This window comes from Erithacus rubecula (genome assembly GCF_903797595.1).
Source record: "Erithacus rubecula genome assembly, chromosome: 4".
Taxonomy (NCBI): Eukaryota; Metazoa; Chordata; class Aves; order Passeriformes; family Muscicapidae; genus Erithacus; species Erithacus rubecula.
In genome coordinates, this window is record NC_136686.1 from 18,733,284 (window position 1) to 18,758,371 (window position 25,088).

The 25,088-nt window shown below is 42.9% G+C and overlaps 1 protein-coding gene and 1 long non-coding RNA gene across 2 annotated transcripts in view; one reads left to right on the plus strand and one right to left on the minus strand.

Moving 5' to 3' along the window:
* Positions 1-25,088, minus strand: part of SYN3 (synapsin III) — a 187,255-nt gene that overhangs the window by 17,982 nt on the left and 144,185 nt on the right. The window contains exons 7-10 of the mRNA XM_079304510.1: positions 19,072-19,134; positions 9,478-9,620; positions 4,197-4,271; positions 850-952 (exon numbers count right to left, since the gene is read on the minus strand). Of these exons, the coding sequence (XP_079160636.1) occupies positions 850-952; positions 4,197-4,271; positions 9,478-9,620; positions 19,072-19,134 (384 nt within the window). The remainder of the gene's footprint in view (positions 1-849; positions 953-4,196; positions 4,272-9,477; positions 9,621-19,071; positions 19,135-25,088) is intronic.
* LOC306801437 overlaps positions 10,383-25,088 on the plus strand; it is a 53,817-nt gene continuing 39,111 nt past the window's right edge. The window contains exon 1 of the long non-coding RNA XR_013774090.1: positions 10,383-10,671. This is a non-coding gene — a long non-coding RNA (uncharacterized lncRNA). The remainder of the gene's footprint in view (positions 10,672-25,088) is intronic.

Sequence of the window (25,088 nt, forward strand, 5' to 3'; positions counted from 1 at the left end):
GTTTACAGCAGGTCAGATGTTGTGTCTTCTCAAGTCACATACTGACAGAGGCACTTGCTTGCTTTCTGGATTGTCTCTCCTCCAGGACACCTCTTCAGCTTCCACTTTGATTTTCTGTCCAGCTTTTCCTTCTCTGCCCTGTTAGGATGATCTGAGTGTGACATTTACCCCACTTCCATTACTGCCTCCTGGCCTGGGAAGGAGCACATTGAACTTTAGCTCTCAGAGCCACAGTCTGTCCAGCCCTGAATACAAAATGCTGTAGTACACATTACTCATAGTAACTTTGTGGTGCTTTGTCTTGATGGCATGGCCTCTTACTGTAGTGAATGCTGTCTGGGCAAAAGATTTTAGAAAATGCACCTTTATTTTTTTGTTGAATCAAGTTGCTCCTGTTGCTTGTGAACCTTTTGCTACACTCTCACCATTTATTTTCCTCTTTTAAACTAGGTGCAGCTAGGATTTTTGTTTGCAAGTTCCCTTTAAAGTGATTGAAGAAAGGTTCATTCAGAGAGAAACTGAGATTTTTAATGAACTGAATAACCTGCTGGAAAGCTGAGGTGACCAAAAACTCTGTGGCTCTCCATTTCCTTTCACAGTCCACACTGAGAAAGGAAGGCACTTCAACCCTGACACTTTGCTGTGTATCTGCTAGTTTGGCTGGAGCTCTGAATCAGTTCCTAACATATCAGTGGCCATGGCCTGAGGATGCAGGTGGGCATGGAGGAGCAGAGACTGCAGGAGCATGCAGGGGTAAGTGAGTACCCTGGTGCCTGTGAACTCCAAGGCAGAGTGCTTGCAGCTACACTTCCCAAAGGAGACTCACATTCAGGTTGCCCAGGCTCTCACCTCAATGATATAGTCTTTTCCATCTTTGCTGTGGACAGCTTTGACAGCGCAGATATCAAGACCTCCAAACATTTCTGCACAGGCATCTGCCCAGAGTCTGTACCTGCAGAAACCACAAGAGCATGGCCTAGGATTAGCTGTCCTTGGGTAGCCCACCAAAACCAGCCACCCACCCGCTGCCCATAGGAACACAAAGCCATTTGGGAGCCTGATAACAAGGCATCCTTCATGTATTTTGCTACCTCCTTGACTCCCTCTCTTGCACAGGAGATGGAGTGAAAAAAGAACCTTGCCTAAAGTTTCCCTTCATTACAGATTGATTCAATCCGGCCCTCAAAGCCACCTTAAAATGTTTTTTTCTCTCCTTGGTATTTACATCAGATCTCCAGTTGGTTGTCATTCAGCCAAGCTATAAATATTTAGCTCGTTTAATCTCACAGTAGTGTTGGCCCCTCAGCGTTTGTATTGGCTTTGCCTGAAAGCCCTCCATTATGCAGCAGCTTTCTCCTGATAAGATATCCTGGACATTAGGACTGGAATAGGATCAGAAAGTGAGTGTTGAATTTAGCAAGGAGTAGCCATCCCCTCTCTGATCTGTAACACAGTGGCTCCTGCATTTTACAATTTGATTTCTATTTTATCTTTTACAGTTTCCTGCCTGCTTCTGTCCCTTGGGTGTTGTTCCTAGTCAGGCAGTCTCATCATATGGACCAGGCACTATTTGTTGCAGGGAGACCTTCAGGCTGCAGCACTTTTCCCTATCCATTGCAGGATGGGAATGTGAGCTGGTGGTCCCTTAGCTGTCCTGGAGTCAGAGGAGAAGAGAGAATGACAAGAGGCATATTATGGGGGGACCACATCCCCCCCACAGCAAATGAGGAGGGAATGAGGCAGCCTGGTTTTATTTCCTGTGCAGCTGTGCCGTGGTCCTGGACATTTAAATAAAAATAATAATCTCAGAACATCAGATCTGTAAGCAGGACTATGACAAGATGCAGAGAGGGGAGGGAAGGCCACAGTCTCATGAAAACACTGACATTTTGCAGACCCTACAGGGACTGGGGAAAGAGCTGTTCTGGCTAAAGGACAAATATACGTCCTTGAAGCCAGCCAGAGTCCCCATAGCTTTACAATATAATGATCAACTCGTGTGAACACAATGTCTCTGGGAAGAAGAAAAATTATGACTTAAATGACTACCAGTGCTCTTTTATCCCTAATGAGGAGACCAAGTGTGTTCACCCAAGGACCCCCCCCCAAGGAAGACAGTGTATGAGGAGAATGATGGACTGCATGTCAGGCAGGAGGCACAGAGAGCACCCCTCATGCACTGCTGAGGCCCAGGATCCAGGAGCAGCATTGTGGGGAATGCCTCCTTTCCTGAGGAACATCTCTGGATGTCTTGGCTCAGCAGCCAGGCTCAGGGAATTGTTGTTCATGCCAGACTATGATAGATACACATCTTCAACATTTGCTGGCCATAGGTGAGCACTGGCAGCATCAGGGTGTAAGAGGAGCATTATAGGGTGAAGAGCATATTTATGTACATGCATTAGGTGTTGCTTTTCAGAGGGTTTACTGTTATTTCTGTATTACCTGAACATTTAAATCCTTAGTACTTACTGTGCAATACAGTAGGTACTTCAGGTTGCTCCTACTCATCAGAGTGTTTGAGCACATTCCTGCCTTGTTGAATGCACTGACAACTGACAGACTTCAACAGGGTTTGTTGCATAAGGCTGGAGTGGTTAACTATGGTAAAATTAACAAAACAAACCTTCAAAATACAGTGTTGCAGGCTGGCAGGAATCGGAGTTTTAGTCCTACAACACTGCAATAAAGAAATATCTACCCTTCATGTGTCTAGCTTCAGCTGTGTTATAAACAGCCAGGATGCACCATCATGTCTTGTCCCCACAGTACTATTAGGGTCTTGCAGAGTGACCTTCAGCATCTGATTTGGGGCTTGGCTTCCCTGTTCTGCAGAACTAAAGGTGCAGAAGGGGCCTTAGATGATTGCCTGCACAACTCTTGTGTTCCCAAGAAGAAACATTTCTTTCATCTGGTCTGAAAGAGGATAGAGATCTTCCATCCCTTTCAGAGAATCAATTTCTGTGTTATGCTATCCTTACTTTAAGAAAATATAGGAAATGTTCAAAGGAACCTTTCAAGCTATAATTTACTTATTAGAATATTAGACTTCTAATGTAAGTAGTGAGAAATGCCTATTAACATGCTTTCATGCTCTTTTGGCTTTTTAATCTTTTGGATGAAGAGGTGTTCAGCTCGTAGGCAACTTCTTCCAGGTCTGTAATAGTTAATGAAGGAGAGTGAACCTCTGCACTGCAAGCAGAGATTCATTGTGCTTTAGTCTACACCTCTACTGGAAAAATATCAGTGGTCTGCTAATTGAAGAAGGTGGAAAACTACATAAAACTATGTAACAACTCATTAGATTTTCTCTGAATGTTCCTTTTATTATCCTTTGGACTTTTTCCAGCTTTTTGCTATTTATCTTCTATTGTGGTGCCTAAAACTGGATGGAGTCAAAATTAATTGACTCTGACAAACTGGAGGTGTAATCTAAAAAAATATTGAATTCACTAAGGATGAATGCTACATGTAATCTATGGACTCTATAAATCTATGAATCTACTTAGATGGGATGGAGAAAAGTGGTGAGAACAAGTGTTAGCTCTGCAGGATAGGAGTTACAGCAAAGCATGTTACCATGAGTCCAGAGTGTCAGGCAGTTGCAGTATTAGCAAATATCCCAGTGATTTGAATAGAAGGAAGCAGCATCTGCAAATTTTAGTCTGTAAAATGCATGAGGGAATTCTTTCTGCTCTGTTCAACAGTGAGAAGACCTCAGCTTAGACAGTGATCACTTTTGTGGGCCTAAAGCAAAAAAGTAGTTTCAGCACTTCAGCTGACAGTTTTTTCGCCTGTTAAGTAGAAGAAAAACTCTTTTCTGTGTCTCCCTCTCATTGGTAATGTACTTAGAATAACCTCATGTTACTTTTTGTTTTGTGCTTTGACCTTTCTGATTTTATCCCTACATGTTTGTACTGGTGTGCTTGACCTAGCATGCTGGTCCTGTTTCCTGTGGATCTAATGATTTAGCAATGTTGGTTTCTAGCTGTACTTTCAGTCTGTTCTTCAAAATAGGACAGTTTGTCTTTGTGTCCTTAGTATTTTTTTAAGAAAACACTTGGTCATTTAAAGTCTTTATCCAGCCTCCCAGGAGACATTACTTACCAGTTCTCTCAATTAACCAAAGTCAGAAATACAATTCCTCCCTTCTAACCCAAGAATAGCTAATACCATCTCGAAACACTCTTCCTTACCTCTCTGTCATTGCAATCTGTTCTAGCATTGCAGAACCTGTGTTTGCCTTCCAGTTTCCAGAGATGGAAGTCCTCCTAGGAAAACAAACCAAAAGCATAACCTGAACATGAAAATAGACTCCTGACCCATCCTCCCACATACTGTAGTTCTCATTCTTGACTGTGTGCTTGTACAGGAGGGGATGAGGTGAGGTTCTTCCTCCCAGAAGCCTTTCCAAATCCTTCCTGAACAACACTCCATACAGGATATGTTGTTCAGACTCATGAAAAACTGACTGAGGATTTTAGGCAGAGAAACCTCCAAGGAGTCTTGAGCACACATCAGGCTCTGTGAGTACTTCCTTTCTTTATACATCAGACCTAGGGGAGCTGAAATGTGTGTAAAAGATCTCTAGGATAGTCACCCTTGTGTTCTGCAATGGGTAGCATCCTCCATCATTGGACAGAAGCTCTCCAGGCAAATATTTGCCAAGCAGCTTCACAAAATATCAGTTCTGACATTCTGAGTCTTCCTAAATTTAATTTCAATTGTACTTCTGTGTCCACTTCAATTTGATTTCAGTGGTACTGATGTCATAGAATATGTTATCATACTGGCTTTTCACTGGCTTTTCATTGACCTGCTGGTGGCTCACTGTGTTCGGACTTGGAGAATTTCTTATTTCAAAATCTTTGGAGTTGCATTAGCTGCAACTGATAGTTAATTTCCAAAAATGGTGTTGTTGCTGGAAAATTCTGAGTTTCACCATCACTGTCAGGGGTGAATTTTTCCTTTTTCTTGACCTTAGGCCCAAGGCAGACAAAGGACAGCCTGCTCTGACAACACTCCATATAACCCCTCCATAGTGTACAAGCCAGGACAAGTCAACAAGCTGACAGGATATATTCAGGAAAACTCTCCATGCTGAAGAAAATTTAGGTAGAGGTTTATAGGGGAGTATGAGGTGTGACCCAGCACTTCAATATGAGGTTGTGGGAACTCTTGCTGCTGGTTCTCTCACATTTTCAGCAACATGTGCAAAAGACACTGAATTTGCAAAACTGCATTCAGCAGTGGTAATACTCCTGTCCTGCTGGCCTATAAACTTGGATCATTATAACTGACTGCCTAAGGCTCCCCTTTGCTCTTGTGAGAGACACCCTGGAGTGCTTTTTCCAATTCTCCTCCAAATATTTAGTTGCTGTGAATTTTAAACTGTCTTTGTAACCATGTTTAAAGGAGTGGAGGGGGTGGTGAGAGAGCATGATTACTGTGTCCAGTAACCATGTTTTCATATAGTTGGTTTTTGGGCTTGCTGCCTTTACCCATCATCTATTTTGCTGCCTTACTTCCCATGCAAAAGAATGGATTCCTCCTCAAGCTTGGATTGTCATGAGCCTTTTGATGGCCTGTGAGGTCAGTGTTCAGTCCTCAGCCTTACTTCCTCTTTTGTTATGGGATTTTTAGGATTATGTTTTTCAATTCTGCAGTGGGAAGAACCACTCTTTGCTAGCATTTATTATTAACAGAAAATTGCCCTGCAGTGGCAGAGAACATCCAAAATCCCAATTGTACTGGTGGGAACTATTGGAGTCTCATTAGTGATAAAATGATTTGACATTGGTGTTTAGAAAATGTACCTGGCATACCAAATGTAAGCAGCTGTGTTGTCCCTAAGAAAATGAAACCACAACTTGACAGTTTTACAAGGAAATTTGACATGGGAAAGCTCCCAAAATAAGAACTCTACTCAAGCCATTGGGCTAATTTATTTGACTTGTTTTTGCCTATCCATCTTGAACCAATTTTGGGCATAAGATTTAAAATATACCTCTCTGCTGTATTCCTGATTTTCCTGTTAGGGAACCTTGCTGTTTTGAAATGGAAGAGTTTTATTTGAAGCCCACTGGACCAGACACCAAACCCTACACCACAGCCTCTGTCAAGATTACTCCCTTTCAAGCATATCTGAGCAGTTCAGGTATCAACTGTGCCCCCAAATTTACAGAATTAAAGAAGCACTGCATGTTCTCAGTCAGAAGGGGCTCAAAAGAATCACTGAGCTCAACTTCTGGCCCTGCACAGCACCATCCCCAACAGTCACATCATGTGCTTGAGAGCATTGTCCAAAAGTTTCTTGAACTCTGTCAGGCTGGTGCTGTGACCACTTCCCTGGGGAGCTGTTCCAGTGCCCAACCACCCTCTGATAAGAACCCTTTTCTAATATCTAACCTAAACCTCCCCTGACACAATTTTAGGCCATTTCCTTGGGTCCTGTCTCTGGTCACCACAGAGAAGAGACTCCCCCTCCTCTTCCCCTTGTGAGGAAGTTGTAGACTGTGGTGAGGTCTCCCCTCCACCTCCTGTTCTCCAAGCTAAATAGACCAAGTGACCCCCAACTGCTCCTCATACAACTTATTTTCAGTTTTCTTTTTTGTATTGTATGAAGCAAAAAAAGATACTGCAGACAAAAAAAAAAAAAAAAAAATCCTAAGGATGTCCTGCTTCAAACCCTATTTTTCTTCCAACTATCTTAAACATCAGGGGACCACAAAGCGTACAGTCAGTATCTTAAAGAGAAGGACCCCAGACTTTTAGACATCAGTTCCTCAAACAGATTTGTGACCACAACACCTTCAGCATTGTTTAGGAGAAGTGGATAAACAAGCAGATCAAGAGTTATTGTTGTCCTATCTCAGTCTATAAGTAGCTCTAGTTTAGACACAGTTGATGTGGTATCCCCTACAGAGCATGCTGAAGTGCATTGGAAGTGACAAGGTCAGAAATCCCATTCATGGAACTACAAAGGGAGGATACTACCCTCTTACTAAGAGCTGGTGGCAAGACTATCCCATACCTGAAACTCAGTAGCTGCTGGCTTAATTCAAAGTGAACATTTCATGAGTCCTAACTGGAAATGATCCCTCTGTTTGCCCCCAGTTGGGGTCAGTGTGGAAGCATAATTTTTGCCCCCATTTCCCCTGTAAGCTGTTTTCATATTTTCTCTTCACTAGTATTACAATGGGAGTCAAATACACTTGGTGGAATTTTAGGCATGTATCATATGCTGCTTATCTGCTGTTTTCAGACTGGCTCAAGGCATGGGCTAAGTAGGAGTTTGTTAGCAGTGTAAATCTGGAGTTGCTGCACTGAAGCCAATGGGAAACTGAACTGCAGCTTTGGGTCATGGTCTGGAAGGAAGTGCATTGAACATCTGGGGCAGGGAGGAATGCATGACTCACCCTGCAGCATCCTCCCTCTGGCAGATGCTTGGTGCAAAGTAAACATATTCTGGAGAGTTTCAGTGCAGTCTTTTCTCAAAAGAAAAGGGGCTTTTAAAGTCTATATGTGTGGGTGAAGGTATAAAATTACTGGATAGATTCCATGGCTCACAGATCAAAGCAAGTCACACAGTATGACGCTACTGCAGATGCTGGAATTGCCTTTAAGGCTGAGATTTGCTAGCATGACTAATGGTTTTGAGTCTCCTATTTGGGACACCAATGAGAGCTCTGATATTCTGGGTGCTTTTACCTCTGTCCTTGGACATTATAGGGACTTACATCATAGAAATAACCTATTTTGTCTAATGCTATGGTGGAAGGAATAGTCCCTGGTGGGACTGACTATACCACTCTCCCAAGTTCACATCCATAAATGGCTCTCTCAGTCTAAATCAACCTCTTGGATTAGCAAGTCATTGGGTGAATCTTGCTGTTTGCTTTCTTTGCTAATGAGCTTCATTTCTCATTAAGGTATTCTCTGTTCATGACTGTTTTCATATGAAAACATTTTTTCTTTGGTAAACAATTGTTTGTGCAGCTATACTCTCAAGTGGGATTAGGTCTTAGTGTGACTGCTTTCTTTCCTCAGTCATCTGGTATTATTTCTGATCCCTGTTCTGGATGAGTGCATGGTGAGTGCAAATAATAAGTGGGGAGAGAGCATGGTCAGGCTAACTTGGCCTTTGTTTCAGTTAGAGGCAGTCGGGGAGCAGGCTCTGGAGCCAAGCCTGGGTGTGTTGGCAGGAATAGGGAATTTTAATTGATATTTTAAACCTTCTTTCCTTTGGCCAATTTGAGTCAGACTCTCTGAGATATTAATGTAGTATTAGGCAACAGTGCTATTGTTGACCTGATTCAATTAAAAATAAATTTTCTTTCATTGAGATCACATGAAGTAGGCAAGTGTCCCCCATGTCCTTCCTTTCCATGAAGAATGTGACTCAGTCATTATCTAGTTTTCTTAAACATCACTGTGCTAGGAATCCAACTGGGAATTTTAGGAAGTTATAGCTGAAAAAATATGTGATTGTGTACATTTGATTATCTTGTTTAACTATGCTTCAGCAGAGCTACGGCCTAGAGGTTTGCACACATGCACCCAAAAGTCAGTGTTGTGGGTGTTAGGTAACATATACAATTTATCTAGTTACCTGAAGAATGTACTGCTGGAGATGACTACTTGTCCAGAATTCTATGGTTGGATAAGGAACTTCTGGAGAAGATGTGCTGTGTGGCTTTTTTAATTTCCTGGTTTATAGTAGGAAGCAGGTATCTTACTGACTCATGTGGTTCCATCTCTAATTGACCGTGGTGACTACTGAAGTTTGGCTGAATGCTTTCTAATACTTTTTAAAATACCAGTGTTGAAGATTGCTGTCAGGCCACCTCCCTCACTACCCCATAGGGCAGGGAGGAGCTTTGGGGCACCCAAAGAAATGTCACTCCTCCTCCTCCCTCTCCACATGCAAAATGCCCACAGAAACTCTGCGTGCTGCCCAGTGCTCTGTGCCCCATGTGTGATGTGGGGCTGTGGTCTGCAGCTGGGGAGAGGATAGGGTGCTGCTGTGGGCTGAAGGATGGGGTGCTGCTATGGCCTGGACAGTAGGACTCCAGGAGTTGCAGCTAGTTCAATCTTTTGTATTTTTTTCTCCAGGTGGAAAGTGGGTGGGTTGAGTTCCCGCTACAGGGTACTTGGAGCTGGAGGATTTTGCTGGGAAAGATGAGTTCTTCAGCAACAGGATGGAGAGGTGATGGGAGAGCACAGTCATTATAGTGGGAACTGAATCTCAGAAACAGACAGAGATTTACATTCCAGAAACAATGACCTGACAATGACTAATGGAGAAGATGATTGATGGATGAAGGATCTGGGTTCAGATGTGGGAGGAGAAGAGCAGGGTTATTCTTCAAGGAAATTAAGTCAGCTACCTACTCCTGCCCAGAGCAGACACCGAGTCAATCACATCCATACCACTGTCTCCTCCCCCGTCTCGCTCTGGCACAGCCATGCACTCACATGTAAGCCTTGTAGTTGCTGCCAATTTTCTGGATTCGGATGTCATATTTGGAGTCAATGAATGGCTCGGTGGTGGCATAGGTTTTTGCCATGGCTACTATGCTGGCCATGTCCCGGAAGTCGTGCTGGTTCTCAACTTTGACCTTGATTATCATAATCCAGTGAGAAAGAGACAAGAGCAAAAAGAGCATGAATACTTTGTGAGCAGAAGTCATCTCTGCACCTGAATAGCACAATGTCAGTTAAATCCCACACAGATACAGCTGAGCACAGAGCAGGGCTTCTGTGATGCAAAGAGAGAAGTTTCCCAGAGCAAACCAACCCAGAGCAAATCCATCCCATTCTTCTTCCTCATGTATCAGCCCTAGTAAACCTGGCACCAGAGAGGCCGCTAGATCTTTGCCCAAGTGGCTCTTGCTAATGCTCTTTCCTTTTGGGATGCTTCAGAAAAATATTCAATCTCTTAAGAGGTATTACTTCATTCAAACTTAGAAACTGCTATTTCCCGTGTTGGGACGGATGAAACCAGAGTATTTTGGGTGGTCAGGAAACACAAACCAATTCCAGGAAATCAACATGAGAGCTGCTTGTCTGCCACCTCTAGGCTTTAGTTCCCTGCCATTTCACATTAACCCCCTCCAGACTTTGAGGAGTTGTGCAGTTGTCTTGACTGGACACAAACTCTGAAGGAAAAGGATGTTTCTGGGGGAGTTTGTGACTCTTGGGGAGATTTGTGTGAGTGTGAGGCAATGGGCATGTGGGTTGGATATTAGGCTTGAGTTGCACTTGGAAACAAAAGAGCAGTTGAGACCCATGAGCTACATTTTTTTCCAAGAAGATGGCTTTTCACAGATCTGTATTCAATTATGGGAATGCTCTATATCTTAATTAAAAAAAAAAAAAAAAAATTGAAACAAGGAATGACCAAAACAGTAGAAGTTCTAATGATATAATCAAACCTCTACAAAAGCTTGCTGATTTGGGAAAACAAAACTGAACAAGCAGGTAAAAAGAACACAATGGACAACTTCACCTCACTCATATCTCTTACCATGGCCTTTAGTGTATTGGCAAATACTTGTTTGGTGCATCAGAGAAACCTGTGCAAGTCTTATTCCTTAGGGCTGGACATATGCAGGAAGGGTGGATTAATTTGTGGAAAACAGACCATGACTGTATGAAAAGGATGAGCAAGTGAGTGACTTTCTTTACATTATTACCCTCACTTTGCATTTTGGTGGTGCTTTGGGACCACAGTTGGGGGTTGCAGCCCTGCTTTGCTAAGTGTGTGTACTGATGGGTGACAACCCATTGGTCACTTCTCCAGAAGAGTTTCCCAGCTGTGTCACTGTGTGTTAAGGGATGTGATGCCAGACTCTGTGGAGCCAGCTGAAGGAAGTTCATGCAGTGGTATTTGGTGCTTCTTCGCAAAGAGCAAACAAGTGTTTTTATGTATCTGCTTTCAGCCATAGGAGGGTGGGAGCCATCTTCACGAGGGAACAGAGGACAAGCTTGTTGCTAACCTGTTTTACCCTGTTTAGATTGTTTTGTGTAAGTGCCAGCTTACACATAGGCCAAAGATTCGGCCACATCCTGTTGCAGAAAAGCTCTCAAAAACTGAACAGTTGTGGGGAAGGTGAAAAGTGCAACCAGTTTGACCTGTAACCACTTCTAGTTGCTTGTCTGGAAAAAGAACTCATCTTTGCTTCTCCTGTTACTGACCACTGAATGCCCCTAGTCCTTCTCCCCTTTGCTGTGGTGAGGGCTGTGCTCTCACCCTCCTGGAACTGCTGAGGAAAGGAGCAGAGGGGGATGACAGTCATCTGTGGGAAGGGAGGGTACAAAAAAAAAAAAAAAAAAAGGAAATAACAAATATAAAGGGGATATGTAAAGGCAACCATTATATGGCATCCAGGAGGAGCAGACTTGCTTTAGGCTGTGTTGTTTCCCTCTCTGTCCCATGGGGATACTCGGGATAGGGTGAGGTGGTAGGAATGCCCTGGAGGCAGTGGAGAGAATGGGAGAGGGAACCCAGAGCCTGGACTTGCAAAACACGAGGGAACAATGCAGGCTGTGTTGGAGCTGGGTATTTCTGTTTCACTGATAAGAGCTGCCCTGGGCTGAATGACATCAAGCAAGAGAGTCCCACCCAGATGAGATGATCACAGGAGGGACTGCAAGGGCAGGCAACACTGACACGGTGTTACAACATATTCTCCCGGACCCTTTTGGGAGTGAGAAAATACAAAAGCCATTATATAATGACCTACTTGGAACAAGAATGTTAGTGGGATTGGGAATAAAGTGCTGTGCTTGAGCAACAGATTCTTTGGGCCCAAACTGAAATGTTTGCATCCTCAGCCCAGGAACATTTGACCAAGAGCAGAGGAAAGGATGCAACTTCCCTCTCCATATTGGAATTGGGCCATATTGATATTGCTAGAAAGGAGCTCATCTTGTTAAATGTGATATTTCCTCAAAAATACAGCATGCTATGGAAAGGAAGGGTCCGTTTCTTCCTCCTCTCCACCACTCCTTCCCTATGGGGAGAGAAGGAAAGCAATTGAAAGTGTTCTCTAATGGGCCTGAGGACTTTTGGCTGGGTTAATAAAGAGGGGAGACTCGCCAGGGACTCAAAGTAAGAAATGAAAAATAAAGATGACTCCCACAGTGCTACACCACTGCACAGTCCTCAGGAAACAGCTCTGGCATCTTCCCTGGCCTGTGCCAGAGTACTTCCCATGGACTTTTCAGAGAAAGCAACTCACAGAAGTCCCCTTGTAGGAGATCACAGCCTTATTTCCCACCAGGAATCAAAATAATCACCACACCAAAGCTGAAATCTGAGCCACCATTTGTTAATTGTTAGAGCCAGCCAAATTTGACAAAATAACAGCCGTGTTCTGGGTTAATGCTGGTTTATCCCAGGGTACGGTCATTACTTCATAAACAGGAAGCACTCAAGTTACAGTCAAATTAGATTTATTTTCCTGCCTTATCTATTGAAACCCCCATTTTATTAGCTTTCTACTTTTAAATTTTGTACAAATCATTTCCTCCCGCCTTGTAACCCTTTTAGATGCCAATAAGATATCCATTTTCCTAACAGAAAAAAAATCCCAGACATAAACAAGCCAGGCAGGGTAGATTCAGTGTGACACCAGAGGGCATTATTTAAGAAAGTACTATTAAAAATCAATCCAGAGCAAAGTTACCAATTTACCTAACAAGAGACAAATCAGTCTTCTAAAATGGCAGCTTGTCCAATACATGAAACTCATAAAAGAAATTGAAAAGAAACCAAGAGGAAGCCATTTTTCCCCCTCTCTCTTTTATTTTGCAGCCTTCTTAGGATAAATGCTATATCCCATTAACTGCATAGAGGAGTGCAAACAGTGAGTACAAACACAGCCCCTGCCCTGGCAACCTGTTTGCTTAGCTGTGCTGGCTGTTTGAGGAGCAATAGACTCATTCTGAAGCCATAAGTTGCTGTTTGCTGTAGCATTTTAGTGACCTGTTAAGAAGGGTTTGGGCCAGTGTGTTGACAAATGCCTTTTCTGAGTAGGAAAGCTCCTTCTTCCATTCTGGCTCTCTTCTCTAGCCCAGGCACCAATGATCCCTAGAATGCTCCCTGTTGGAAAGGGGAGTCTGGCTGGAGGTGCTCACACAGATGTGACCATCCCTTTGCCCTGTGGTGGCATTTCAGAGCCTGATACTACATGACCTGCATCTGGTACCTGCTGCCATCCTGAGTCTGCCCAAGAAGCACTGATCTTTCTGCCTTTGGCTGGAGAGCAGTCCAAGGGCCAGGTCATGAAGAAACATGCTCCATCCCTGTTGCAGACCTCATTTTGAGGCCTTTCTTGCAAGGAGGGATTTTGGATTGCTTCTGGCAGAATTGAAACCCCACTGTGGCAATTTCCTGGGCAGTGTGAGCCACACCTGAGACCTGTGTGAGCACAGATTCCTTCAGAGAGATCTGTCTGGGTAGAAACTTCTGCTGCCTCTGTCTCACAGTTCCCTAATCTGCTGCCTCTAGTACATCCCAGATGTTCCTGGACACCAGGATCTGATGGCTATGGCTCTCCTCACTCATCTTTAGCCTAAGCACTGCAAGGTATTGCTTTGCAGTCCCCTTTTGCTTTCACAATGTGGCCACATGAAAAAATAACCAGTTAGCCAAAGTGCCATAATTATCTTAGTCTGCTAGGACTGCCCTAGCCTTGCCTTGCTTGAGCGTCATCCAATGTCAACTCTGCCTTTGAGGTTAACTCTGCCCTACAGGCTAAACACACATCGCTCTGGAGATAACTTGCAGAAGCACCTTCTGTGTCCAAATGAGGTTAGAGGCAGGCTCAGCTGGAAGGTGAGTGTCCAAGGCTGAGCCAGGGCTGGACTTGGCAATGTGGTGTTTAACTGGGTATTGGTAGGCTTGTGAAAATGCATGGTCTGAGTGTTTTCCTCCAGAGGAACTGGTGCAGCCACACAAAGCTCGTGTTTTTTTTTGTCCATCTCAGCCTCCTCTCAGCCCTTCTGTAGGGACCCTACCCTCTTAAGATAGGGGGTCTTCAGGAGCAGTTCTGTGCAGATGGTTTCCTGAATCTCTCCTTTCCTCTACCCCAAATTATGCTCTCATTCTCAGAAAATACCCAATCCAACTGACACACAATCAGTTTAGGCCTAAATTTGGCCCACCCCAAAATAGTGAAAACACAATGGCATCTGCATTTCCTTATTATCCTCACACTGAAGTTCCTCACCTGCTGCCTTTAATGCATTGAACCTTCTTAATACAGAGCCCAGGTCTTGGCTGCTGTGGTCCTTGGTGCCTTGGGTCAATAACTGTTTCCTGTGTCCAGCAAAAGCTTTCAGACTGATGTGCAAGAAATGGGGATGTTTTTGGTATTTTCAAGACATTTGGAACATCCTCACTCATGAGTCAGTGGGAATGCAGTGATTGGGCTGCTCTGTTGTGAATGAATGTTACATGTCAAGTCATTATTTGTCTTCTCTAAAAGAAAATATTTGTTCCTTGACAAACTGAGGCAGCCCTTTCCCTTCCTTTCCTCTTTAGCACACTGGATTTTCAAAGCTCTCACTTTTGGAACATTCTATTTCCAGTCCCGAGAGAGACAAGGTGACGAGCTGTCCTTCCTGATAAAAACCTTGCAGTATTTTTACATTACAGAGTGGCTCTGTTTAGTTTGTGCTATATTTATATAAAAAAAAAAAAAAAAAAAAAAGAAGCAGAGAAGTCTTTCCCATCCAGTAAGAGAGAAAATAACTCTGACCATATTATTATGAACAACAAGTTTTTCTTCTACAATGTAATAAATTAATCTGAGCCAGGATTTGTGCTGGGAAAGTGTTTTCATAATTATGGGGCAGTAGGGGACAGGAGGTGACTCTTAAACTGACCTAATTAGAGAGGTCTAAAAATAAAGTAGGAGTAGCAAAATATGCATACATATACATATATATATATATATATATATTTATAGTTGATATAAATATATGTAAAATCACGTGAACAGATACTAGTTTTCATCTCTTTGTAGATGTGGCAGTTGTTTCCTTCTCATGATCGGATCAGGAAGAGGTGAAGAGGCTCTTTGAGTGAATTTGCAGTACTGGGCTCTGTTCCTAGGGCACTTTAGGGTCATGTTAATACACAAATGGCAAATACTAACTCACTCAAAGCTTTATTCTTTTCCATGGGCTCTGGCATTATGAGATCCGGAGTCAGGAAGAAGTGTTATTCCTTTCTCACTGCAGTGCTCTCTCTATTCAACTGACACCCCCTGTCACTTCTGGGGTAGGTAGGCTCAAACTGCACAATGCTTAAAAATGCCTTGACCTCTAAGGACCTGCTGAGTAAACCACAGTTCTGTTCTGCACATAGAAAGACATCTCCTCTCAGTGTCCATCCATGGTTTCCCTGGAAGGTTCCTTGAGCATTGTTGGTCTTGTGAGTCTGGGCAACTTAAGTACAACATGAGAAAGGTCCTTCTCTGCTAACTCCATTGTAAACAGTTGTCTAAGCAGTATTTCTACAAATACTTTATTTGTATTGATACTGCACAGGGCCAGCAGCACAGAGAGCACTTCTTGTTATGAGCTTCCAGTGCCACTGAAATATGAAGCGACTCCAAATTTTGGAAGGAGGATAACGATGATCATGGGGGGGCTGAGGGGCATGTGTTCTGTTTTTAGATTAGAAGATTGTCTGTTCCTGGGTGAAGGCTATTACTAGTGTCTCTGTTCAAGTCAATAGAGAGGCTGTTGTTTCTGCATTTCTCAACGGAAATTTCAAAAGATGCCTTTTATTGCAAATTTGTTTTCTCCTTCTCTGTGTGTACCTCACACGCACACATCACTTGGAAAGAGCATTCTTTTCATGAATGGTATACTGCCACCCCTTTTGGTTCTGATACTGAATAAAATCTGTTCCTCTCCCAAGCTAAAGACAGTTGTGGTGACCCACCCTGGAGGGGAAGGCAGTCAATAGAGCCTATTCTACAAGTCCTAATGTGGTTATTTTTCATTTTGGCTTTGAGGATTCTTTGTTCAGCCCTCTGATTAAAAAATGTGGTGAGTGAATTTTGTGAAAATTATGTCAAAACAAACAATATGTGAAAATGAAAGTCTATCATAATTATGCTCCTTCTAGCAATTATTGCAAAATAGTAAACACTCAGCACTTACACTGCCAAGAATGTTATGAACATGAATTAGCAATAAGTATCAGGTAATCAGTATAATTTCTCTGGTCTGTAATACAGAAAAACTGAAGAAAACTGAAATGACACAAATCTTCCTGAAAGCAGATGGTGGAGCTCTTTGGGGAAGAGGCATTTTCTGCATCCAGAATTCTTCTGGCTTCTGACCCCTGCCTCAGACAAATAAAGAATAACACTGCCTGGACTTCCCATCTTTGCTCATTCTTCTACATGTTGGTGCCTCCCATTACAAGTGATTTTACCGTTAATAACACCAACAACAAAGTAAGTACTTCCTTGACAATTTCTCTTGGTAATAACATTGCAACCTGAATGCTCACATCCTTTGAAGCACCAGTTACAGGTATAAATATATGGCTCAACATCTTGGCACCATTTGTTGCAGTAAGTACTATTTTAATACTCAGGTGTGTACTTTGGCTAATACATTGGTTATTCTATTCTTTGTTTCTCCAGTCACTGGTTTAATACAAAACATGACCTGATGCAGGTGCTTTATTAACATTTACTTTGTTGCACACATCAAACCAAAAGCAAACCTCTTTTCACATTAGGTACATTGTACAGATAAAGACCTGCTACTTCCTGCTATCATTTCTACTTCTGAAGACCAGTGCAAGGAAATAATTTAGCTCTCTCTAATCTCACTGGTTATTGTTTTGGCGTTATGGCCGTTAAAAACACCATAATGTCTTCTGGGAACTTCCCTCTTCTTCATTACTTTATTGTAGGTTTGATTTTTTTTTTTTTTAATCTGTAGGTGTTACTTTTCTAGTATACCCATAATTCTGCTTCTCTGTATTTCTCCTGATATCTTTCTTTTTTCAGTCCTACTTGGGCTTGAACACTACTGTTTAAAAAAAAAAAAAAGCATGAAACAAATTCTTGTTACTTGTGTTTTAAATGAAATTATTTATTCTTTATTTTATCTTTCTCTCTCCTCTTTTTGCTCTGTGCAATGAAATGCAGTGAGACTAAAGAGAGAAAATTTAATCAGTCTCAACTTTCCTTCAGGTTGCTTGTGGCTGGAGAAGGTCTGAAACTAAAACCATAAGGTCAACAACCCTTGCATCCTGTACCTTCCCCATCTACTGAACAGAAGAGTGTTGAAACTCTGTGCCCAAATGCACATCCAGACTTTGCTAGTAGTCACTAATTTCATAATAGACTAAAGTAAACTTGGCCTCAGACCAATCCTTTCTTCTAAGATGTTGGCTGTTAGCCTATCTTTATCTGGAACTACTTCCTACATACCCTCCTTGTACCTCTGTGTACAATTGTGCCCGGAGTCTGAATAGAAACTCTCTTCCTCTGTAACTTGTGACTGCAAAAATCAACATAATTAAAGAATAAAATGGGAGGGAAAGTATGAAGTGGAAGAAGATCTGGTGTGTAGTGTGGAAGACAATAACTAAATGTTCTGCTGAGAGTTTTATCTGGAAATGCTGTTAAGATTGGAGTACTTTTCTCTGATTCTGCCCTCATTTCTGTAGCCACTAAGGATCCCTGGTGTCTGAGACACAGGAAGCCCTCCCTGCATTACAGGTGAAATGGCAGAACAGACAGATACATGCAAGCTTGCAGGGTCTCAAGGGAGAGGTTTTCCTCCTGGCTTGTCCTGGTTGGTTTTTGCTAATGAAATCCTTCCTAGGAACAAATTAATGGCTCCCTACAAGCACCTTTAGACTGTCAACACACACTCTGATTCAGTGACACCTCTTCCTGCTTAACATAGGCAGCACTAATGTATTAACCAACATTTCCTGCTTATTTACATGTTTGTTCCTTGATGCTGAAAGCCAGCTCCACTACTGGCACAGGGATCTGTGCCCACTTCCTCCCCAGCAGCTACCATCCAGACACGGGAACATTGCAACCAAAGCAAGAAAGATTATTAGATCTTCCATGTGCAGTCCAGCAAGCCAGAAAGGGCTTCTGTTTCCAGAGCACGAGCAAACAAACTGTACCAAGTTTAAATATGGTGTAACTATATATATTTTTTAGTCAAAGTATGAGGCCAGGAGAAGATCTGTCTGCTCTAGGGAGGCACTGTGACAGGCATACCAGTTACAAAGTTTATGTAGCACTCACTTGGATTCAGAAATGATGCCTCAATTTTCTACTTCTGAACAAATCAAGTTTTAAACAGATAAGGGATGCCTTTTGAAAAGATTTATTCAAGGAAGAGGAGACTCAAGTGCATCAGGAAAGTGCTGGTGATGCCTCACTGGGGAGCCCAGTCCCCCCAGGAAACAGGGGCTGCTAATTCACTGGGGGAATAAAGATCCCAGAGAGCCTGGGAAAAACAAACAGGTCCTTCTGGGTAGTGAACTGTTTTTCAGGATTCCTTGGCAGGCAACCAGCCACTCTGCTTTGTAAGGTCTTGTTCTTCCTTGCAAGGAGAAAAAAAAAAAATAACTGAAGGGCTCCCATTTTTGAATAAGGTCATCATAATGCTCTCAAGAAGCCCAGTGCCACAGCTCCTCTTTGTGAGTGCTATGGGGTGTAGCTGGGCTTTACAGGTGCTTGAATAAACAACACTGCCACTTTCAGGAGAAGAGAAAATGTATAAAAGACAAGCCTAATGACTTCAGCCCAGCCAGCTTTCCCCCCATGCTTCACCAGCCCCCCTTCCCACATCCCAGACAGCCTCCAACGCAATCCCACTGCCTGTCTCCGAGTGCGTGACAGCAGAAAAAGGCCTTTTCTCCCACAGGAACAGCCAGTGCGACCCAGATAGGTTGTGGGGAGGTTTAACCCCTCAGTTGGCTGGTCACATGCCATGTGTAATCACAGGAATCCTGTGCCACATATGTATCTGTTTCCAGACATATTCTTTTTTTCTTTTACTTACCTTCCCCATTCCAGCATGAGCATGTCCCAGCTTGACCACTACAGGAAAATTTGGACTTGTGAGCTGAAAGACAAAAGAAGGACCCTTTCATTAGTTATTTTTTTCCAGCTACTGTATTAGGAATAGTTTTCTTTTATTTAGTAGCTTTTGCTCCCCTCCTGGATGCTGTAAACTGGATAACAAAAAGGCCAAATAATGTTTGTCTGGATAGTAGGGCAGTAAGCAAATAGTGCTTTATTGGATTCCATATGATTGAAAATAGAGGCCTGGCAAAATTCCTCAGATCTGACCCACTTCTGCTGTGTGATAGTGGTTTTCCCACCCTGTACATGAAGATTTGTGTACACCCCCATGCATGTAAAGCACTGTTGCACTTGCAGGCTTGAGTAATGAACTTTCAGATGATGAAAACATCTTAGTGGTGAGAAAGACAAGGGTTATTTGTTCTTTTCCACACTGACTGTTTTGGCCTTGGTAGTGAAAGCACTTCTCCCATCCCCAGGGAGGGTGGGGGGACAAGGAGAGAAGGAAGTGGAGTCAACTCCTAGGTGCAGCTCACAGAGTCCATCTATTCATGAAGCTTGTTCTTCAAGGGTGGGTATAGCGAATAAAAGAAAACAAAGAAAGATTGGAATCAGCAGTAACAATAGAAGAAAAAAAAGTCATATGTTCTCCCTGGCTTGTGTGGTGTTTCCATTGGGAAGAGTCCCACCACCCAAGGCATACAAAGTCATCTTAGAGCACATGTGGGATTTTACTTGAAGAACTGCAAGTGCCCTCTCTGCCTTTTCTTCTCCAGTTTCATGCTCATGCAAGGATTCACTTGGAGTGGTCGGCTCAGAGCTCGAGGCTGTACTGGTAGGAAATGAACATGTCAGGAGTAAGTAGGATATATGCACCACATTTCCCCTGTGTGCTGGTTGTACATTTCTACACCTCTGCTTGGCAGCCCTGTGACTTTTATCTTGTCTTGTGCTCATGATTCTTGTGATCTAAATGCTATTTGTGCAGTATATACCTGGTTATTTTTTATTGTATATTTAATTTCCTTTAAAGACACTTTTATCTTTACTTAAGTGCCCAAAGTGACGAGCTCTATTCATTAAGCAGTTAACCTGGAGATCTGGCAAAGGGAGGCAGTTGAATTTTGATGGATAAATGGGTCTCCTATTTATTTAACTTTGAGAATAGATAAACAACTTGTTCTTGTGTTAATTACCAATTGTCTGTACGGACAGGCAGGCACTACGCCCTAAAGATAGAATGGGGCTGCAGTCTCCATCTGTGGCAGCTCACTATAAATAACAAAATTAGTAATGAGCACTGATATGTTTTGCTATTGAGCTGCTTATATAAAGAAATGTCACAGGAGAGGGGAACAGTGAGTTCATCATGTCCTCAAGCAGCCTGTGTCATTTTCTTCAGGCAGAAAGCTGGAGAAAGATCTTTGTTGGACCACAGAAGGGCACAAGAAGTCACAGTCCTGGCACAGGCAGGGACCAGCATCACTGCTTCAGAAGAAGAAGCAAGAGACTGATAGGTGGCCATCCTGAAGTCAAATGGTTAACTTTACGTCCAGGCACATGAGTTTGTACTCTATTTCACCTTTGCCTCTTTAATTCATTGTAAGATCCTGAAATTTAATTTATGCTGGCATAAATGAATCAATTGGAGGACTGCACCTGAGGCTTCCTGAAGATAGGGCTCTGGATGGACCATGCCAGGCCTTTAATGCTGGAAGATGAAAGGTAGCCCAGTAGCTGGGACACCCACCTGCTCAGGCTCTGGGAGATGTGGCTCGCTTCCCAGCTCTCTCATCCCTGCCCCATGCACCCTGTTTGAGCCAAAGAGCCTGCAAGCCCTGGCCTCTGTTCCCTGTTTGGGAGCAGAGGCAGCAGCTGTTCCTACAGAGCAGGAAAAGCAGACTGCACGCTGTGAGCCCGCCTGATACCCTGGCAAGGAGGCCAGAGAAGTGTGCGGGATAGATAATGCTCTATCGCCAGCTCAAAGCAGACAGAGGCAGGAAGCAATGTCTCTGCTGCCCTGTTTTTGTCCCCTGCCTATGATGTTGCTGAGGGAGCCTGCTTGGGCATGTGGCCCGGGAGTGGGAAGCATCTGTTTTCCTGTATACATGCAAAGAAAGTTTGGGATCCAGTAAACAACCCAAGTTTACTGTTAGTCTGGAAAATACCACCGGCAATGACAATGTGCTGTGCATACTTCTCTCTTTCCCTTTGCTTCTCGGAAACAAGAGCTCAGCCTTCTTACTAAGGCTTGGTCTCGTCCCACGTAGGGGGTGAGCATTGGGTGACATGTTTCTTGTCCTAGGCACAACACTTGGGGGTTGACGTGAGAGAGATCCAGACTGTGAGCATGTGGTAGCCTCGCTGGGACAGCTGTGGCTCCAGAGAAATGCTGGTGCATGGTTAGCCAGGAATCTGCCACTGAAGACTCATCGGGTTTCCAGGTACACGAACCTGCCTTATGCAGGAACCAACAAGAGAGCTTGGCACGTGCACGGAGCTGCATGAGTTTATCTAGTGACAGTGGAGTGCCCTTAGCCTGTGCTGAAGTGCAATCAAAGCTCTCCACAGTCCACAGGACCAAAGCAACCAGGGTCCACAAGCACCCACTGGAAAGCCCTTGCTGAAGTGGTGGAAGTGGTTGAATGTCACTGCAGTCAGCAGGGAGACCTCCAGCTCCACCAGAGCCTTGCTGGGACTCAAGTCCCATTTTTGTTGCTAATAAGGTGGCCATCCATCATACTTGGCAAGCACCCAGATGGACAGGGAAGCCAAAAGAAGGGAGAATCTATTACACACACAACTCTGATGCAATTCACACACAAACGCGGTGAGAGGTTCTGCGGGTGGCCAAAGCCACCACAAGGGCAGACCCCTGAGATGAGTATTTACACATATTGAGTCACAAATTGCCCAGGAAAGAAGATATAATCACAGAATAGCACCACATTTTAATAGAAGAAGCGTGTTTTTACTGAAATCATGCAAAGACATGTCTGTGTCTTTCTGTGTGTTGCAAGGGCTCGTCTTTTCTCGGAAAAATGGTGAAAAACACGTTGATCATTTAAAAATGTGCATAAACTGTTGACAGGACTGTCACAGATGAGGCTGGCTGGTTTTGGGATGGGACTATACTGCTGCAGCTAACTCAGTGATCATATGCAGGGTGTAAGTTCGTATGCATAAATCAACCCTTTGAATTAAAATCTTAGAAATGTATTCCCAGAGGTTGTGATAAAGCCTTGAGGTGCCAAGGATTACATAAATGTCTAGAGCTTGGTGTACGTAAAGGTCTGTTAAGAGTCAAACAGCAGTTTGAATCCCAAACTAGGAACTCACCCATGCCTTTGGTAGTAGTGAAGGGAGAGTCAAGGAATTTATTTCTGACTTAGAACAGCAATGGACAAAGTGTACCATTTCAGCCTCTGATTTTCAGGGTTCTGCTCTGTGTGTAGTGTCACTTCAAAGATGACTTTGGAGTTTATTAGTTTTGGCAGTGTTGTGTAAAATGAGTGCTGGTATGCACACATTATCCTTTATTTGGAAACATGTGGCTGTCAACTGTGACACTTTCCCCTTTACCTTCTGCCCCTCCTTTCCAAGAAATAATGAGGGCTTCAGTACTTCTTGCAAATTTATGAATATTTTATCTGTTCTTTACTGTTGGAGCAGTAGAACAGAGTTGGATCTAAATTGATCTGAAGGAAGGAATCTTAGGTAGTGTTCAAAGCCAGGTTGGACAAGGTTTGAGCAACTTGGTCTAGTGGGAGATGTCCCTGCACATGGCAGTAGGGATGATAGACGATCTTTAAGGTCCCTTCCAACCACTTAATCTTTGATTATTCTATAAAACCTGATCTAACCCATAAATACAATGCTTTTGACTCTTCTATTTCACTGAGACTCTCAAGTGAGATGCTGATTTTAAGTTTCTGATCTTTTGTACTGTCCTGTAGTCAATGAACTAAGTAGAGTATGATTTGATTTTCTTCTGTATGTATAGTTTTGTGCATTAATTCACATTATCCAGCTCATTTTAGACAATGAATTTTCAGTTTCTAGCACTATTCTTTCTTCTGCAAAACCCTTCCAATCAATGCTAAAATGAATAATACAGGCTGCAATTACATTATGGTTAATACTCGGAGGAATTTAGGTTGGTGGGAGATGGGGTCATTAAAACCTTGGTCTCTTGGCATTGGTACTGCATTACCATAGTGCTTTCCATCCAGTGCCATCCAGTGCTTTCAACCAGGCCAGAAGGCCCCATAGCACAAGGTATTGTAATTTTGCCTTCATACTTCCCCCAGAAGCAATAGTTTTGTTTTTATACTCTAAACCTGATTTTTATGTTTATTTAGCTGCTTTCACTTGTATGATGACAAAGTCTGTGTTGGGTGGGACCTAACGGATGATGGGAATGTTGTTTGTTCACTTGAGACCTAAATGTTGGAAGTAATGTGTGTGGCACTTCCCTGGTGTCAATTAAGCTGAAAGAGCTGTGAACATATAATTTCCTGTAAAAGCAAGTAAGCTGATTCAAACCTACAGGAAAATAATGATGTAATGGTATGATGTCACTGTGTTTATGGAACTATTTAACAAAAAACTTGAGCTGAAGATCAGCATCAGTTGCTTGCCAGCCTTGCCAGGCATGGCAAGATCAGGGCTGCATGTGATATGGTTTCCTGTAAGACACACACCTGTGCGTTGATTACTGTATTGTAATTAGAGCACAATGAAGAAAAACATCATTATTTGTGGAAAGAGGGCCTCAAGACAGCTGAAGTAAATCCTGAAGAGGAGTAGGTACCTGCAAAAGTCTCAGGAGGAAGGAGGAGATGGGGGGTATGATGAGAAGAGCAATGAGATAATGAGACACTTGTGACAGGAGTTCAATGACAGCTGGATTATGACAGCATTATACAGGTGGGATCTGAAGCAGTGAGGCAGTTGATGGATGAGATGGCATCAGGCTGGAAAGAAATAACCTTTGATTCTCCCATTGCTTTAAAAAACTACAATAAAGGAGAGAGAGGGAAAAAAAAAAACGAAACCCCAAAAGCAGCATGACTTAATCCCCACATCCTTGAGTAAACAAACCACAAACCAATGTTTCAGGGCTCCTAACACTTGCTGTGGTTAGAATGGGTCATGGAAGTGAATAAAAAGGGGTAAGCATAAACCAGAACATTTTGTCATTGATTCCACCTCTAGTGTTACATAATTCCTTTATTTGAGACAGATTGTATTTGGATTCCCCTAGTGGAGAATAGAAGTGTGAGCATTTGATATTATTCTCATTCCTTTAGAGCTTCAAGTGTGAGAATTATATGAACATACCCAGACAAGCAGATGCTCAGCAAAAACCCCCAAAATACAGTATATGTGTGCTTGTATTCACACACATATCTAGCAGTCCTAGTCAATAAATCCCCATTAACATATATCAAATCACAAGCAGGTTTTTCAAAGGTTCTATGACTACATAGAAAATTTCTATAATTTCTTAATGCATGACATTGACTTAGCTATTTTGCAGTGGTGCCTTTAAGGAACCTTCTTATTTTTACTTTTTTGCTAGGAGAGTGAATACATTCTCCCAACAGCTTGTGTTAAGAAACTGTCCAAGTATTTTTCGTGGGATGCAGTGAAAGAGAAGAAGAAACTCTTGAGTTTCCTTTTCCCACTGACCTGAATTGTGTGCCTTTTGCTGTATTTTTCTCTAATTGGAAAGTTCCATCCCACATTTAAACACGTTGCAAAGGAAGAGACGGTGAAAACCAGTTGTTAACTATAGCATCTAAGCTATGGTGAAAGATATAAGATGGAGACAGATGGGAAAATGCTTTGTGAATTTATGCTGGAGTCTTCAAAGCCATTGCTCTTCTAAGAATCCCTGAGGTTCACAAGATATTGGCCAACAAACCTCTCTTCACTTGGCAGGCTTGACTGTCCCTTTTTTTTTTGGAAAACTCTGAATTCTCACTGATT